Source organism: Panicum hallii, chromosome 1 (assembly GCF_002211085.1).
Source record: "Panicum hallii strain FIL2 chromosome 1, PHallii_v3.1, whole genome shotgun sequence".
NCBI lineage: Eukaryota > Viridiplantae > Streptophyta > Magnoliopsida > Poales > Poaceae > Panicum > Panicum hallii.
Window position 1 is genome coordinate 4912951 of NC_038042.1, and position 14799 is coordinate 4927749.

At 41.5% G+C, this 14799-nt stretch overlaps 1 protein-coding gene across 2 annotated transcripts; it reads right to left on the reverse strand.

Annotated features, from left to right (window-relative positions):
* Positions 1 to 5867: 5867 nt before the first annotated feature.
* On the reverse strand, positions 5868 to 14652 carry LOC112893895 (TBCC domain-containing protein 1-like). 2 transcript variants are annotated; one of them, XM_025961423.1, is made up of 9 exons: positions 14045 to 14652; positions 12863 to 13003; positions 11844 to 12230; positions 10889 to 10993; positions 9422 to 9562; positions 8961 to 9164; positions 7814 to 7906; positions 7049 to 7160; positions 5868 to 6422 (listed from the first exon to the last, which is right to left on the reverse strand). In XM_025961423.1, exons 1-9 carry the CDS (start codon positions 14540 to 14542, stop codon positions 6151 to 6153), a joined length of 1953 nt encoding a protein of 650 aa, XP_025817208.1. In that variant the 5' UTR covers positions 14543 to 14652; the 3' UTR covers positions 5868 to 6150. The 2 variants fall into 2 exon arrangements, with proteins under 2 accessions (XP_025817208.1, XP_025817216.1); XM_025961431.1 differs by having other exon boundaries at positions 6142 to 6354; positions 14045 to 14651.
* Positions 14653 to 14799: the final 147 nt, after the last annotated feature.

Genomic DNA, 14799 nt, shown 5'->3' on the forward strand with positions numbered 1-14799 from the left:
AATAGATCTCGAGATTGAAAAATAACCATATATATGTGTTGTTGTCACCGGGCACGTCAAGTATTACTAAAAGAATATTAAAGTTTGAACGAACATGAGTAAACCGTGTAGTCATATAGGAATAAGTAGATTCCGTACTGGCTATGGCAGCTCATGCATGGCCCCACCTATAATATAAGCTTGGACGAAGATGGTTTCTTTTTTTTTTGTTATAATTGATGGAGATGCTATCAGTATTATCTTTATGTAAAAATCCAGCGATGGAAAGATGCAACGAAGGCCTTCCTAGGCTTCAAATTTGTTGGTTTCTCCAACATGTACGGGCCATTAAGATGCACATACTGAGTTTTAGAACAAGTTGATGACATATGCATACCCCCATATATATATATACACACACACACACATGAATGAATATATAGCAAGCTACGTATAACCACTTAATCTCCTTTACACCATTAAATTAGGGATAAATAAAGAACGAAAATTTGCAATATATACGTCATGACCACAGCATGCTATATTGGAGGCATGTAGATGCATAGCACGTCCTCCAAAGTTAAAAACAAAATAAGTAGACCGTCTAGGTAATAATTTTGCATAGCTAGTATTATTTCAAAAAAGAAACTTTTAGCGCTAGTTATTATTATCTTATTCCAAAGAGATACACGATTTGTGCTATTGGTTTCTATTCTACTCTACTAAAAGAGAAGTACAACTCTTTAGAACACATTGTTACGAAAGCACAACTGCAATTACTTACTAACCGAATACAGTAAAATATTACTTACTTTTCACTAGAGCATCCCCTAGCCTACACACCAATAATATCTCCACGGTAAAAAAAAGGGTAAACATGCATTGTCCACAAACAGTTTGCATGGTGAAGATCCACTCTCCGAGTTGATGATGTATGATGCTGACGTACAATTGTATCCGCATGTGTGATGTGACGTGCCTCCTACTCTTAAGTTACGTAGGGTAGTATTCCCCCTGTGCCTGGACGGACAGTGAAACCCAACTGCACATCAGCTTAACATCTCAAGAAGAAAAACCTTTCCAAAACGGACAAACTGCAACTCGTGTTGACAGGACAGTACGTAGGCCACTGAACGCTGGGCCCCGCCTGCTAGCAGCGGTGGGGCAAAGATTAGGCTAGCTTTTCTGAGAGATTCTGGAGCTGATGGCGACGCGACATGGATTACCGGAGGACAATAACACCAGCGCGGCTGAAAGGTGACCTGGCGGATGCGATCGCGAATCCTAGCCACTCGGATCAGACTTCGCTCGCAGCCGTCCGGTCACGCTCTGGCCGTAGCGATCGTACGGCTGGCGAGCAGGCCAAGGTAGCGCCCGTGGGCCACACAGCTCGGCTTGGTCGTGGGCCCACGATGGGGACAAGGATGATGGACCAACGTGGGCCCACTTGGCCTGTCGTTACAACAAACCACAGCCGTGTGATGCCCTCGATCGTTGAATTAGAGCCGTCGACCATAAATAACACATCATCTTGTTTTGAAATGCCACATACAGGCAGTGCCCTACAATCCATACTCTATTCCACATACTTTTGTACATGTTCATGAGAAATAACTGAGAGATTTTAAAAGCAATTGGAACCGTGTGGAGCATGAAGAGAGTGTAAATCCAACACAAATGATATGAGCAGGTGCTTGGAACTTTGTAAAGGATATCCATTCTATGCATCGTAGTAACATGCACTTAGCCTTTGTTCATTGTCACAACATAACAACAAGCACAGTCCACATAGAGACTTGTCATCCTCTTCATTCTCCGACGTAACAATTATATTGCTTTTGTCTATAATGGTAATTTTAACGATTTATAACTTTTTTTTTGCATTTGGGGGTAACAATTTGTGGAAAACAACTTTGTACCATGTAATTGACAAAGTCTTCTTTTTTGCAAAACATAATTCAAATACAAACGCTCACTGCACATACCATAAATTGACCATCATAGTCACACTTGCTTACAAGTGCCCTGCACCAAGTGGACCTTGTTATTGATGGCACACTTTTAGACACCTCAGGCATAGCATGGAGAGACAACAAATCTAGTGATATGTGCTTTGAAAACATTGTATAGGAGTAGGTGGCGACTGTTCTAATATATGATAATCCATCAACTTTGTGTAGGAAGAACTCTAAGAGAAAGTCATCATGAAAAATTTCCAGTGCATGAGAATGGAAGGCCACCATAGATGCGCCTCCCCTTCCCCCCAGATGCTCTATCCTTAAATGGACGACAAAGAACTAATAAGTCCTGGAAATGCAAGTTCGGTGAACTTTGCTTTCTTTCTACATCTCTCGCCCACTTACTCTCCCAAAAGACACACGTCGACCTTGCAAAGTTCATATCAGCTTATAGGACAAACAGCTATACCTAACCGATCCTGAAGCTATTGAGGATGTGTTGCATTCCTCCTCTTTCAATCAACAAAATGATTTAAGCAAAAAAACCAACTATGACAAGTCCTAACCCCCTCACCCTCTGTGCGTTATTCACTCTAAACATAGTAAAAAAATTATTATGTAGCCCAAATAATTATCTTTCTTACGGTGGAATCTAACCATCTTGGTTTGGGTCTCCGACTCATCACCAGTGCTTGTATTTATATCCAATTATTCTTTTAGTGATAAGCAATATTTTCATCGATAGGGAGTTATGATGCATGTAATTACTTCACCTATCTCTAGATCAATCAGTTCAGCTCTTGAAAGCGTTTATCAGGTAGATTGTTCACACACGCACGTGAACATCGGTGTATAAACCGTGTTTCAAGAAAAGTGTGTTACCCTCATCTTTGGCAATGACAATTCTTTGAGGATAACTTACTTATTTACGTTTAGACACAAGAATAAGTAAAATTCATTTATATAGAGCTATGAAAATAAAAATATTAACTCCTACTATCTACATCCTTATGGGGAAATATTAGTGGAAACATGAAAACTCATCCAAATCAACCGCTCTAAAAAGTTTGAAACTTGGCACATCTATTGGGTATCTATATATGTACTTTGTCACAAAAATTACAATTCAAACTCATTTCATTAAAATTCATACGAAAATTACAATATTCGACGCATGTGTCCTAGAAGATGAAATCACCTAAAAAATATTGCCCTTTTCATATGAATATTTACAAATCAGGTTTGCATCCCAAGGGGTGTTGAATGCAATGCGTGTGGACCAACAACCGGTGAGAAAGGGCTCATCCGTTTCATAGACCTAGCAGGTCTTGTTGCATCTCTCCTTCAATCAACAAAAGGAAGTACGCAAAAATCCAAAAATGACTCAATTCAAGTTGGCGCATTCGTAGTCCACCACCACCACATATTCTCCATCCTCTCCATCCCCAATGAGCAATATGTATCACGGGAAAAATTCCCACATGCACAATCCTCTCCCCATCTTCTCGTCCTACCTGTGTACACCCCGCTATTCAAGCTTGTGATCCATTGACGAATGATGTTTGAGTTGAATCATATCTCGATAAACTCCTAAAAATTATGTTAGTCGCAGTTTTCCCACGCTGACCACTCTTAGAAAAGCACTTATTTTTGAAGTTGATGTACATGAATATAGGTGAAAATCTTTAAAAGTAGATACTGACTTTTAAATTCTCCATACAATGCATTGTTAATTGGTTTACAATCAACGCGGTCTTAAAAGTAGTTTAAATGTGAGTTTGTTGATGCACCTTTTGTACACTAAAATACATTTAGAATACCAAATTCAGGGAATTACCCGCGCCTCCCCAACCCCCAATCCACGGAGAGAGTACTCTAGTATGGCATCATGATTCATGGCACATTTCAAATGTATGTGGCGGTCGGGGGTGCAACGTGATACTTGGCCATGTATGTGGCTTTTCAAACAGAGACTTGGCCATGTTGGACCCAGGAGCAGCTACACGAGCACGTTCACTGGGCCCACGTGCAGCATGAGGCGGAACACGCGCGCGCACAGGGACCACCGCCACCAATCGAGAAGCGATCCGATGGCAGATTTCGCCCGGCCCATCCCGAACCCAAACCTTATCTGTTAGCTTGCTCGCCAATGGCGGACGAGGATTCTTCCGCGTGGGCTGCCTGCCGTCTGTTTCTTGTCCGAAAAAAATAGAAGTAAAATAATGCTGCGTGGCACGTGTTCTTCTCCTTTGCCTCTCGTTGAGGATGACAGTTGATAGAGAATCAGTTTACCAGAGGCCCCCACTTTTAATCTTCTCCAAGTTAGCCTCTGCAGAGCCTGTCATCGCTGTAGAGATGCAATGCAAGTCGAGGTAGTAACTAGGATGTTTAGCATTGCAAGTTATTACTTGGCCGTGCCCGTCCGATCTACATTTGACGGCCAGGGACCACGGAGCCAGGTGGCCGGGGTGATGCCCCTATGTGCACATACTCCATTCGATGGAGTAAAATGTGCCACCAGTTTTCGAATTTGATTCGATATGTCATCCCGGTTCTTAAACTTTCAAAATACACATTCAGATCAGTAAACTTGCTAATAATATCACGTGAGGTCCAAATTACAGTTTGTTTAAGCTAAATCAAAAGTTACATAATTTGTTTAAATAAAAATATATATACGCACAAAAATAATTCATAACAATTTTACTTGTACAAATAGATTCAAATACAAAAGATCTGTATGAAAATTTGTAAGAAGAAACTCATATGATCAAATTCGTAAAAAAATAGAAAATAGAAAAGAATAAATTTTGGAGGAAATATTGGAAAAGAAAATATTCGGCCTAAAGTTTTGAAACAAAATTTTGAAAAAAATAGAAAATATAAGAGTTGAGTAGAAAACTTTAAAAATAAAATTTAAACCCACATGTAGGCTCCACATAAGTTGAACATTTCCACTTTTGTAACTTAAAAATGATGATTTGAATTTCACGTGATACGATTAGCAAGTTTGAGGATTTAACTGTACATTTTGTAAGTTTAAGAATCAAGATAATACCCCGAGTCCAATTCGAAAACTAGCAGTACATTTTACTCCCGTTCAAAAGGCAACACTACTCGTCCATGTTTCGCAATGGAAACCGCGGACGGAACTATCGCGCTCCAAACGTAGTCAAATCTCATCTAAATGTTACCGGAAACAAACAACACAAGAAGCAAATGCGTGTACGGTCGATCCATCACCCACCAGAATGTTTATTATGGCATGAAACACACAGCAAGACCGGACGAAACTCCCGCGTTCCAGACCGAGACTCCTGTTGCGACGGAGCAGCAGGTCCAGTGGCGTGCCGCACGACGCCGGCGGCGGCCCGCGCGCCAGACGGGAGCTAGCCGCCACCGGCGACGTCCCGTCAGCCGCCCGCGTCCGCGTCTCTTCTTCCCGGCCCGGCGGCGACGTGCCCTGCCTGCGTGCGGGAACGCTACGTGGAACACGAGCCCCGCGTCGGCGTCGCGCACTCCCGTCGCGTCGCCGCCCGCGCTCGGGAACGACGCCGCTGGCGAGCGGCGCGGCGCACAGCTGGCGTGGGCGGCCAAACACCCCGGCCCCCACCGAGCGAGCGGACAAAATTAACGAACGGGAAGCGGGGAAGGTGCGCGCAGCGGAAGCCCAGCGAGCATGTGCTGTGCATGCACCCGTAGCTCAGCACACAATAATTGCATGCAAAGACTTTCTGGCCCGTGACCGCCATCCCACTTCCTATAGCTTTCTGGTCCGAGATTCCCAGGATTCAACCCTTAAACAGAAAGTGAAACTAAACTATCCATCGTCCCTAGCATTTTACTACTACAATGATTAGATGATTTACTCTCGCCAATACCGAGTAAACAGAGATTTTGTTTTAACATGCACGTCCAGGGAAGGGATCAGATAACAAATGCACTTCTCTATAACAATGATCCGTACAGGTTTACATGGACAAATCAAAAGCTGTTTAAGAAAAAGAAATGAAACGTTTATTTAACCGTGTTGATCCATTGATCCCTATTACATACTCGTGGGTGTTATGAAGGGCAAAAAATGAGTAAACACCAGTAAAACAAGATTACATCCTAATTAAGTAGCCAACTCAAGCAAAGAGAAGATTTGGGGAAACTGGGAAATCATGAATCTGTAAAAAAAAAAAGGAAATAGTACACGTCCACGTTTTTTTTACATCCTTGTGTGAATACTACATGCTGGGTAGGTGAGCTGGCGGAAATCTTCTCCGGGGAAGGTCAGCTTCGACAATCGTCGAATGTTTTGGAGTCGGCAAAGGATAAACGGTCTTGCAGGTGTGCAATTCCGTTTATGAGTGCAAATCATTGCATGGTTAATCACCTTGTAGACAGTAGAGCTGGCGGATATTGCCCGAAGCTGAGGACATGAAACAAAAGGATTTCCAGTTACTCCCATGAAAACAAATTGAGTTTTCCAGACAAGACCTGGATGAAACTGACTAATATCATTTTCAGCAAATATCATTTGCAACAGTTGCTTCAAAAAAAAAGTGCCAGGAGCGGTGCCAATTCCTTAAAAGGAAAAGGAAGCGGACATAATTGATTGACCTTATCATTTATGCGGTAATAAAATCTCATGACCTATAGGGTAAACAAACAAAAAAACAGCAGATCTATACACCACCAAAGTAGATACAGTGCAAATAAAGGGAAAGAAAAATATACTCACTACTCGTTTATTTTTAACATACAGATGCAGAGCTTCAGAGTTGAAGCAATGCACCGCAAGGTGTTAGGGGGAGAACAGTCCCAGGTATTTAGCTTAAACAGTAAAAAGAAGTTTTTATGGCGTCACATATTGTGCGATTGTGCACATTTTAATTCAATGATGAAGCTAGGTTTAGGAATTAGGAAGACATCTTCCCAAGGGTAAAGAACTAAAGAAGTCTGCTCGTGCTGTCCGGTAATTACCATTTCACTGCATATCTATCAACTGTAATTGGAATAAAATTGTGCAACACCAAAGGTTTCTAGATGTAAACCCACAGTCAATGTTTCTACTAAAATGTTGGTAATTAAATGAAAGTACTGATGAGATGTTAGTATGTTACCATATAACCAATCCTTGAACTGTGCATGAAGGGCAGTCGCTAATTCCCTTTTCCGATTCTCATCAAGCTGCAGCTCCCGAATGGTCTTCTGAATATCTTCCAAAGCAGAACGCTGAAAATGAACAGCATATTTAGGAACATGTCACCTTTAGGAACAGAGCTTGGTAAATAAAGAGGAGTGGACAAACAGTGTCCTACAACGTTCAAGAATCTATCAACATTTCTACTATATCTTTGGATGCCGACTACCTTGCTAAGAAAAAGAAATATTAGTTTCAAACCTCCATCTAGTTGGATTAGGATCGGAGTATACTAGGACACAGTAGGATCAACGTAGCACTAGTGATGAAAACAATAGATGGTATGCAGGTATGGGCAAGAATTTCTTCCCAGTTTCCTACCGCTAATGTTATCCTTTTCTTTTCTTTTTTTTTTGCCATGCAATTATGTAAAAATATAGAAAATCACATGATTGTCCCATGAATGCAGTGTACAGTGTATCCATCAAACAGAATATATTGCAACAAATGAAGAGAGTCAGGGTGCCTGCGCCATTCTAAGTAGCGAGCAACAGGTGCAGAGGTGCCACACGCATGAACTGAAGTATTCTTACATTCATCTAATGTTAAATAAATAAGGCAGCTAGAATATCAATTATTATTTGTATTGAAATAGAAAGCATTATAGAAGCCATTAGAACATTTGCTTAAGAGATAAAGGGATTATTGTATGGTCTAGCTCTATTGCATTAGCCACTTAGTGTACCTTTTTGCTTTGGAATGCCCCATAAATTTCAGGCAATGGGAAAGGATTGCAGCTTGTGGGCTCTTGCCTTTCATCCCCAAACCAACTAGGAATCTGTGGAAAGAAAGTCATTGCTGTAATATTTTTAATAGAAAAGGACCTGTAATTCTATTAATTATTAATAGAATGCATCGAATGATACTAAAATGCATTTTTCCAGCTGAAAGCATCAGTAGAGCGAAAAATGACAAATACGTCAAGATCTGGCTCTAAGTATTTTAGCATGCAGGAATCTTCAAGTTGCCACATTGTAATTATTGGGCGCAGCTGACATGTTTGCAAAATTGGCTCAATGCACTTTGCAAAAGAGAAGTTGAACAAGGCAAGAAACAATGTTTCTATACACAAAATCTAATAGCGCATGGGAACAGCGAAAAATAAATTTAAGGAGGACGACTGATTGAGTGATTGTGTATGTGTTTTTTTTTTTGGGAAAAGTCTGGTTTACACCCTTAAACTATAGCAAAAGTCCGATTTTCAACCTTAAACTACAAAACCGGATAAGGGAGGCCATCCAACTGTTGAAACCGAGCAAATTTGGCTCTTAGGGTGGTTTCGAAGGTGGTTTTGTATTTTTAAAAAAAAATAAAAAAATTCTAATTAGATCTAAAAAATAAAAACTAGTTCATTTTAAATCAGAAAAATACGAAATGAGTATCAAAATTTTTCTAAAAATGTAACCTATCTATTATTGCTCTATTTGAATCTTATTTATTCAAAAATAATAGGCATAACAACAAGCAATCAAATACTATGAATATAAAAAATAGATCCGAATAATTGACAAGTATAGTGCCAATAGATAGGTTACATTTTTAGAAAAAATTTGATACTCATTTCGTATTTTTTGGATTTGAAATGAATTTTTTAGTTTAAATTTGAATATTTTTAATTTTCACAAAATGGAAAACCACCTTCGAAACCACCCTAAGGGCCAAATTTGCCCGGTTTCGACAGTTGGATGGCCTCTCTTATCTGGTTTTGTAGTTTAAGGTTGAAAATCAAACTTTTGCGATAGTTCAAGGGTGTAAACCGGACTGTTTCCTCTCTTTTTTAAGCATTAATGTGGATTTACAGATCGAAAGCCTAAAATATACTTTCCACATACCAAAAAGTTTGTAAATAGATCAGGATCCAGACATGTAGCAGATTCAGCCTTAACATCAGAAACCCCAGCAGGATGGGATAATGAATCGTGTGGATCAACAACTCCCAACACAAAAGGTTGGTCCCATTTGTTGATACTGGGATCGACACCAACTTGCATCAAATGATCCCGCAGCTGCGGGTAGCATGTATTGAATGGGGCAACCTGTTGATACATGAAAGGAAATTTAGCGCAATAAATAATTAAATCTGAACTATGGTACAAAATCACACCAATATGTTGAATATTGTCTGTCATTTGTTATTTCTATGTACCCTGACTAGTGAACACTATGTACAGTCGTTATCTGTTGATCTTTGATCTAAGCCACCCATTTAAGGGATGGGCAATCAAATATTTACACCATCACCCCCTACCACTGCCACTTAAAAAGCAGAAGGAAAAGGAGTAACAGATCTTACTTGTAATTTATGGTTGTCCCCCAAAACAAGAGGTTGGTGATTAACTCCCAAGTAGAAGATGCACTCACGACAGTTGGCAATACAAATTCGTTTTGCAGCTGCAATGATATGCACTCTTTCACAATGCTCCACCTTTACTGCCTGACAGCATGAAACAATCAAAGTAGACTTGTAAACTATAGTTGGTAACAGATGAACAAAATCATCTTCCTATCAATTGCTGAGTTTTACAAATGTTACTAACTACTGGGATAGCCTGCGAAGGTGCTGAAACAAGGGGGAATGGAATATCAGAGGAGCTAGAGAAATAGTGGAGATAGCTACAGAATTCAATGCCACTGGTGTCTCTCTTTGATACAGAGCTTCGACTCTTTCAGCAAGGCATGTATACAGACAAAAGGGACCATGGTCCAAGCTTACATCTCTACACAATATCACACTTCACAGTGTGCATATTGGTGCTTAGCACACATCCATCACAGCCCAGAATATATATCCTCATACCTGACAAAGTAGCCATCAAGAGGCAGAAAGGTAACAGTTACCCACATCCTCCACAATCTAACGCGTAGCTGGGAATGGCTTAGTAAAAAAGAAATTTTGTGTTGTTAATATGATCAGCTCTCCTGGACTTTGGTATATATTGAAGTTAAGAAGCGATTTTTTTTCAGAGATTGGAATGGAGGGATATGAACCAGATGTGGAACAATTTGGCAGTGATGTTGAAAAGATGGAGGATTTTATGCCCAGCGTCACAAAGGGAGGTGGTAGACTGGCTCATTTTGAAGCTAACAGAGTTTACCCAGCAACCTTTGAGGTTCTAGCAACTAGCAAGGGAGATTAAGACCATGGTGGTGCTGGAGATGGGATCAGAAAAGCCGATCAAACAAGATGTGCCACTGACAAGAGAGCAATGGATGATGGAGGGGATGCTGCACCTGAACTTTCAGTAGTTGTTAGAATGGAGTGCTGGCTGGATATCATGTGATGCTATGCTTAAACGTTTGTAACACGTGATCCTTCGGCAATGAATGAGGCCGGGGCCCCGAAGCCTTGTTTCCTGCACTCTAATAAAATATTCTATACAATCTATATGAGCAAGACTGCAACCATAAAGTAGAATCTGGTTGCTGCAGTCCCATTCCTTGAGAACTCAAAATTTGAAACTCCTAAACAGTCATAATCTTGGTGCACTTGGACATTAATCAAGATTTTACAAATCATAACTAACCACGTCAATGGCAGGTTATCTTTTAATTTGCTGATAAGAGTACCAAGAAATGAAATCTATACGTATGAACAAAGCCACCGTAGCCCAATATATAGGTGGCAGGCATCAGATCTATTTCAGAAATATAGAGGAAGCAAGCAAAATCTTTCTTAAGCAAAATATAACTCATAAATAAAACAGAGTAATCAGAAAGAAAATTTCAATCCACGAATGCAGGAAAAGAATTAAACACGTACCTTACCAACAGCACCTAGAACAACAGTAGCATCAGAACAACCGTACACGGTAGCATACTTCAGCGGTGCTAATATGTAGATAACAGAATCATGGCAGTTCAGAACCTACAAAAGGAGTATGCAGTTTGAGTTTGCAGTACAGCAAACATAGAGTCCTAGCTCTGAGATTTCATTGTTCAATTCATAAACCAACTACAGAAATGCATGCCATTATGCCAACAAAAAATGCTTGATGCAGGGCCTCCACTGTAACATAAGTTTACACATTAACCTTTCCAGATCAGATTATTGGCCCGCATATTTCTCCCAAGTTCAATCTTCTATACACCCTGACCAATTTAATGATAGTCAGAATTATCATCTCTCAGATTACCCAAAAGCTACATCATAGTGTTTTGTCTGCTAAGAGCCGGAAATAGAACGGTGCAGATCCAGCGAAAAAATGGCTCTTGACAGTGTTTGGAGTGCCATATAAACACAACCATTATGACCTTCATTCTCTTTTATTTGTCATCATAGAATGGCAGTGTTCAGCTTTTTTAGCTTCGACCATACAGATAAAGAGGTGCTTAGATTGATCATACAGAAATGATATTAGCACATTTGGCATGAAAAGTACTCCAATATCACATAACTTTAGGTCTGTTCATGTATAATAAAAAACACAATGGTCGATCGCAAAAAAAAATAAAAAAAACACAATGGTCAATGTGTAGAGGGACCATGTCAATGTCCAAAGCAACAAGTAAAAGAAAAATGGAGAGATTAATGTAAGGACTCCAAAACTTGTGAACCATAATTTGTATTAAGGAATTTTGAAGTTCAAACTTACATTGCATATCAGATGGGGATGGCATGAAATTTTGAACATGTTAAAGAAGGAAAACGAAGATTAAAGTCTCCAGCGCTACTCAAGGCCCAGAAGTTAGCTAGTGGCAAGAAACTATCAATGTACCTTTATTGAATTCCCTTTGACATCAGATGCATGCTTGACAACAGAGGTTTTTGAAAAGCCCTCCACAAACGTTACATTTCTGTAGTATGCAGGATTGGAACTTGGTGTGCTGTTCCGTGGATGACTTGTATTGGCCTCAGCCATGGTTACATCAAGATCAGACACAGTTTGCTGGTTGCTTTCCTTTGCTGCGGACCTCTCAGCAGAATATTCCAGTGAAGAAGCTATGTTCTGTGACATCCAATCAAGAACATGCGCTGCAGTGACAGGAGCAGCAGGCATGTCTGGATCCGAGTTCGCAAAAAATGTAGCAGCCTGGCTTAAGGAAGTTCCTTCTGAAAATTGAACTAGAAATCCAAGGTGCTCAAAACTCTCCATTGTCAATACCTGGCCACAATCTCTTTAGAGTGAGCATTTTGCAACACAATGGTCTTATCATATGAAGCTGTTTTGCCCACACACAGAGAAGAATAAGGCACATAGAACAGACATCAATATCATAAGTCTAGTTTAAAGAAAATTCAGCCGATATTTAATCCACAATCCAAAATTTAAGTTTCTTGGTCAAAACCAAGAAATAATTTCTTCAAAAAACAATAACCTAAGATAAATAGTCAAAAAAATTGATGAGGCGTCATTTGGACCATATACATCTGCCTGCATCAAATTTGTACATTCCTCGCTCTGTCCTTATTTGATTGATAAGATTACCTGTAGGCAGGCATGTCTACCTGTGTGTTGGTTTTTTTTTTTTTCAATGAAAACTCACAACATCATACCTCATGTTTTACTTAGAGGCCTACATCTTGAAAAAAAGTGAAAACATATCTTTGCATGCCATTTCACAGGGATCAACGTCTAGCATGCATGATACACCCATTTCTTTTATTGTCCAGTCTGATGTTTAATGTTATTGTTTCTATCAGCCATTTATCATGACAGCTCGCTCTAGTATGAAAATCAGAAAAAAAACATACCAAACTACCAAAGCACACCACTCAGAAGAAAAGGTGTCATACCAGAGAATCGTCACCCTCACCCTCAACAGAATCTGCCAAGAGAGTAAGAATATTTGCCATATGCTTTTGCAGATAGGATAACTGATGAATTTCTTCATCTGCTTGAGAAGGCATAAAACGACGGCTATTACTGCGAACAAGCTGCAAAACAATATAACTTGGAATTATTGCAAGGCAGACGATGTCAGAATTATAGAGTAAATTGGGTTGTGAGTACCACAATTTGCATGGTGGCTGCAATTTTATTATGGAACCGAAAACAGTGCAAACATACTGCACTAATATTTTTTTTTGAGGGTAAAATGCCATCAATGCACCAACAAGTGCAACCAGGGCCACATGGCATTGACCAGGACATTGGCATGGCAGTAAACAGACTTGCCACACATGTCATGGGGTGGGCTCGTTAATTAATTATGTGCCTATTTTTCATCTGAACAGATCGCTCACTATGTCTGATGTTAGGCACTTCATGAGGGAGCCAGAAATTGTAGCAAAACAGCACATGGACCAAACGAACAAAATTTCTTTATTGTTCCAAAAATTTGAGGTGGCCTGTTGAGCCAACTGCACCCGAAAACAAGGTTAGCTACAAGTTTGCACTGTTTCCAAGTTCTTTCACAAAATTGCATCTACCACACAAGTCTGCAGTCACAATATCACTTGCTGATGATAAAAAATTCACAAGTTCTTGATTAATAATGAGCTCAAAGGATTCAATTGCAGGTTGCTGGAGAGATGATATAAATGTTTAGTGAAGTATGTCACCAGCCTCAATCTGACACTTTCTACAGCAGCTTCATATGAGGACGGGATGGAGATAGTTCTATGGTGGGTCCCCCATCACCATCATTCATGACAGGTGGTTGTAACAGCAATTTGATTGTACTAGGTTTATATGACACACAGCATGCCATTGGGACCTAGGAAAATGCAGGCCTCCAGTATAGAACAATTTCAGCAGTCAATGAATATGTTAACGGAATCCTAGGTATAGTTGTAGCTGGGTACAGTGCCACCATCTCACTCTGAGATGACACACTGAATGTACAGATAAACGCGAAACATACTTTCTTATGCATCAACTACCCGCATTCACATTGCAATCCTACGAGCAGCACGGGTCCTTTTTATGGAAAAAAAGGAATAGCGATCAAAAGAACGGGGCCGGTTGATCCTGACCTGGATCGGGGAGAGCGCGGAGAGGTACCCATCGAACGCGGAGGTGGAGGGCCAGACGTCCGCGACGGCGGGCGAGTCCTTGTGCGCGTTCCGCGGGACGAGGCGCTTGTAGGACTGGATGTAGAGGAAGAGCAGCACGTCGCGGATGTCCGCGCCCGCGGCGTCCCCGGCGCCGTCCCCGAGCGCGGGGTCCTCGCCGGGGAGCACGGCCGCGAGCGTGCCGAGCGCGAGCGCCGCCTGCTCCTGCGGGATCTGCAGCGCCTCCGCCAGCGCCGCGGCGCCCACGCGCCCGCCGGGGCCCGCCGCGGCCGCGAGCTTCTCCTTGAGCTGCGCGAGGGTCTGCGCCAGCGTGCCCTCCGGGAAGATGAGCTTGGGGATGGGCAGGAGGCCGTACTCGAACGCCTCCCGCCGCGGGCGTAGCAGCGCCGCGGGGGTGACGGGAGGCGTCGGCGTCGATGGGGCCGCGTCCGGCGGCGGGTCGAGGGTCTCGTCGGCCATCGTGGCGACTCGAGAGAGGAGGCGTGGGGGAGGAGGGGAGATCTGGGAGTGCGATGCGAATGGCGAGGAGAAGGCAGAGGCAGAGGGGAGTGACTCGATGCGTGCGGGCTTTTTGTTTTTTTTCCCCCTTTCCTTTCTCCTTTTTGATTTGAAGGGTAGTTTGGGGTTTCTAATGCTGGTTTCCAGTCGTGGCGAGATGGAATTAGCAGCATTCGTGTCGTAACTGAAATGGACGACGGATGTGACCAGGGCCAGAC

Coding starts and splice junctions, on each gene's coding strand:
- LOC112893895 (XM_025961423.1), bottom strand. CDS start 14,542: ATGGCCGACGAGACCCTCGACCCGCCGCCGGACGCGGCCCCATCGACG. Junction 13,004..14,044: donor CCGCGCTCTCCCCGATCCAG/GTCAGGATCAAC, acceptor ATTGTTTTGCAG/CTTGTTCGCAGTAATAGCCG. Junction 6,423..7,048: donor GTTCAAGGATTGGTTATATG/GTAACATACTAA, acceptor AGTTTCATCCAG/GTCTTGTCTGGAAAACTCAA.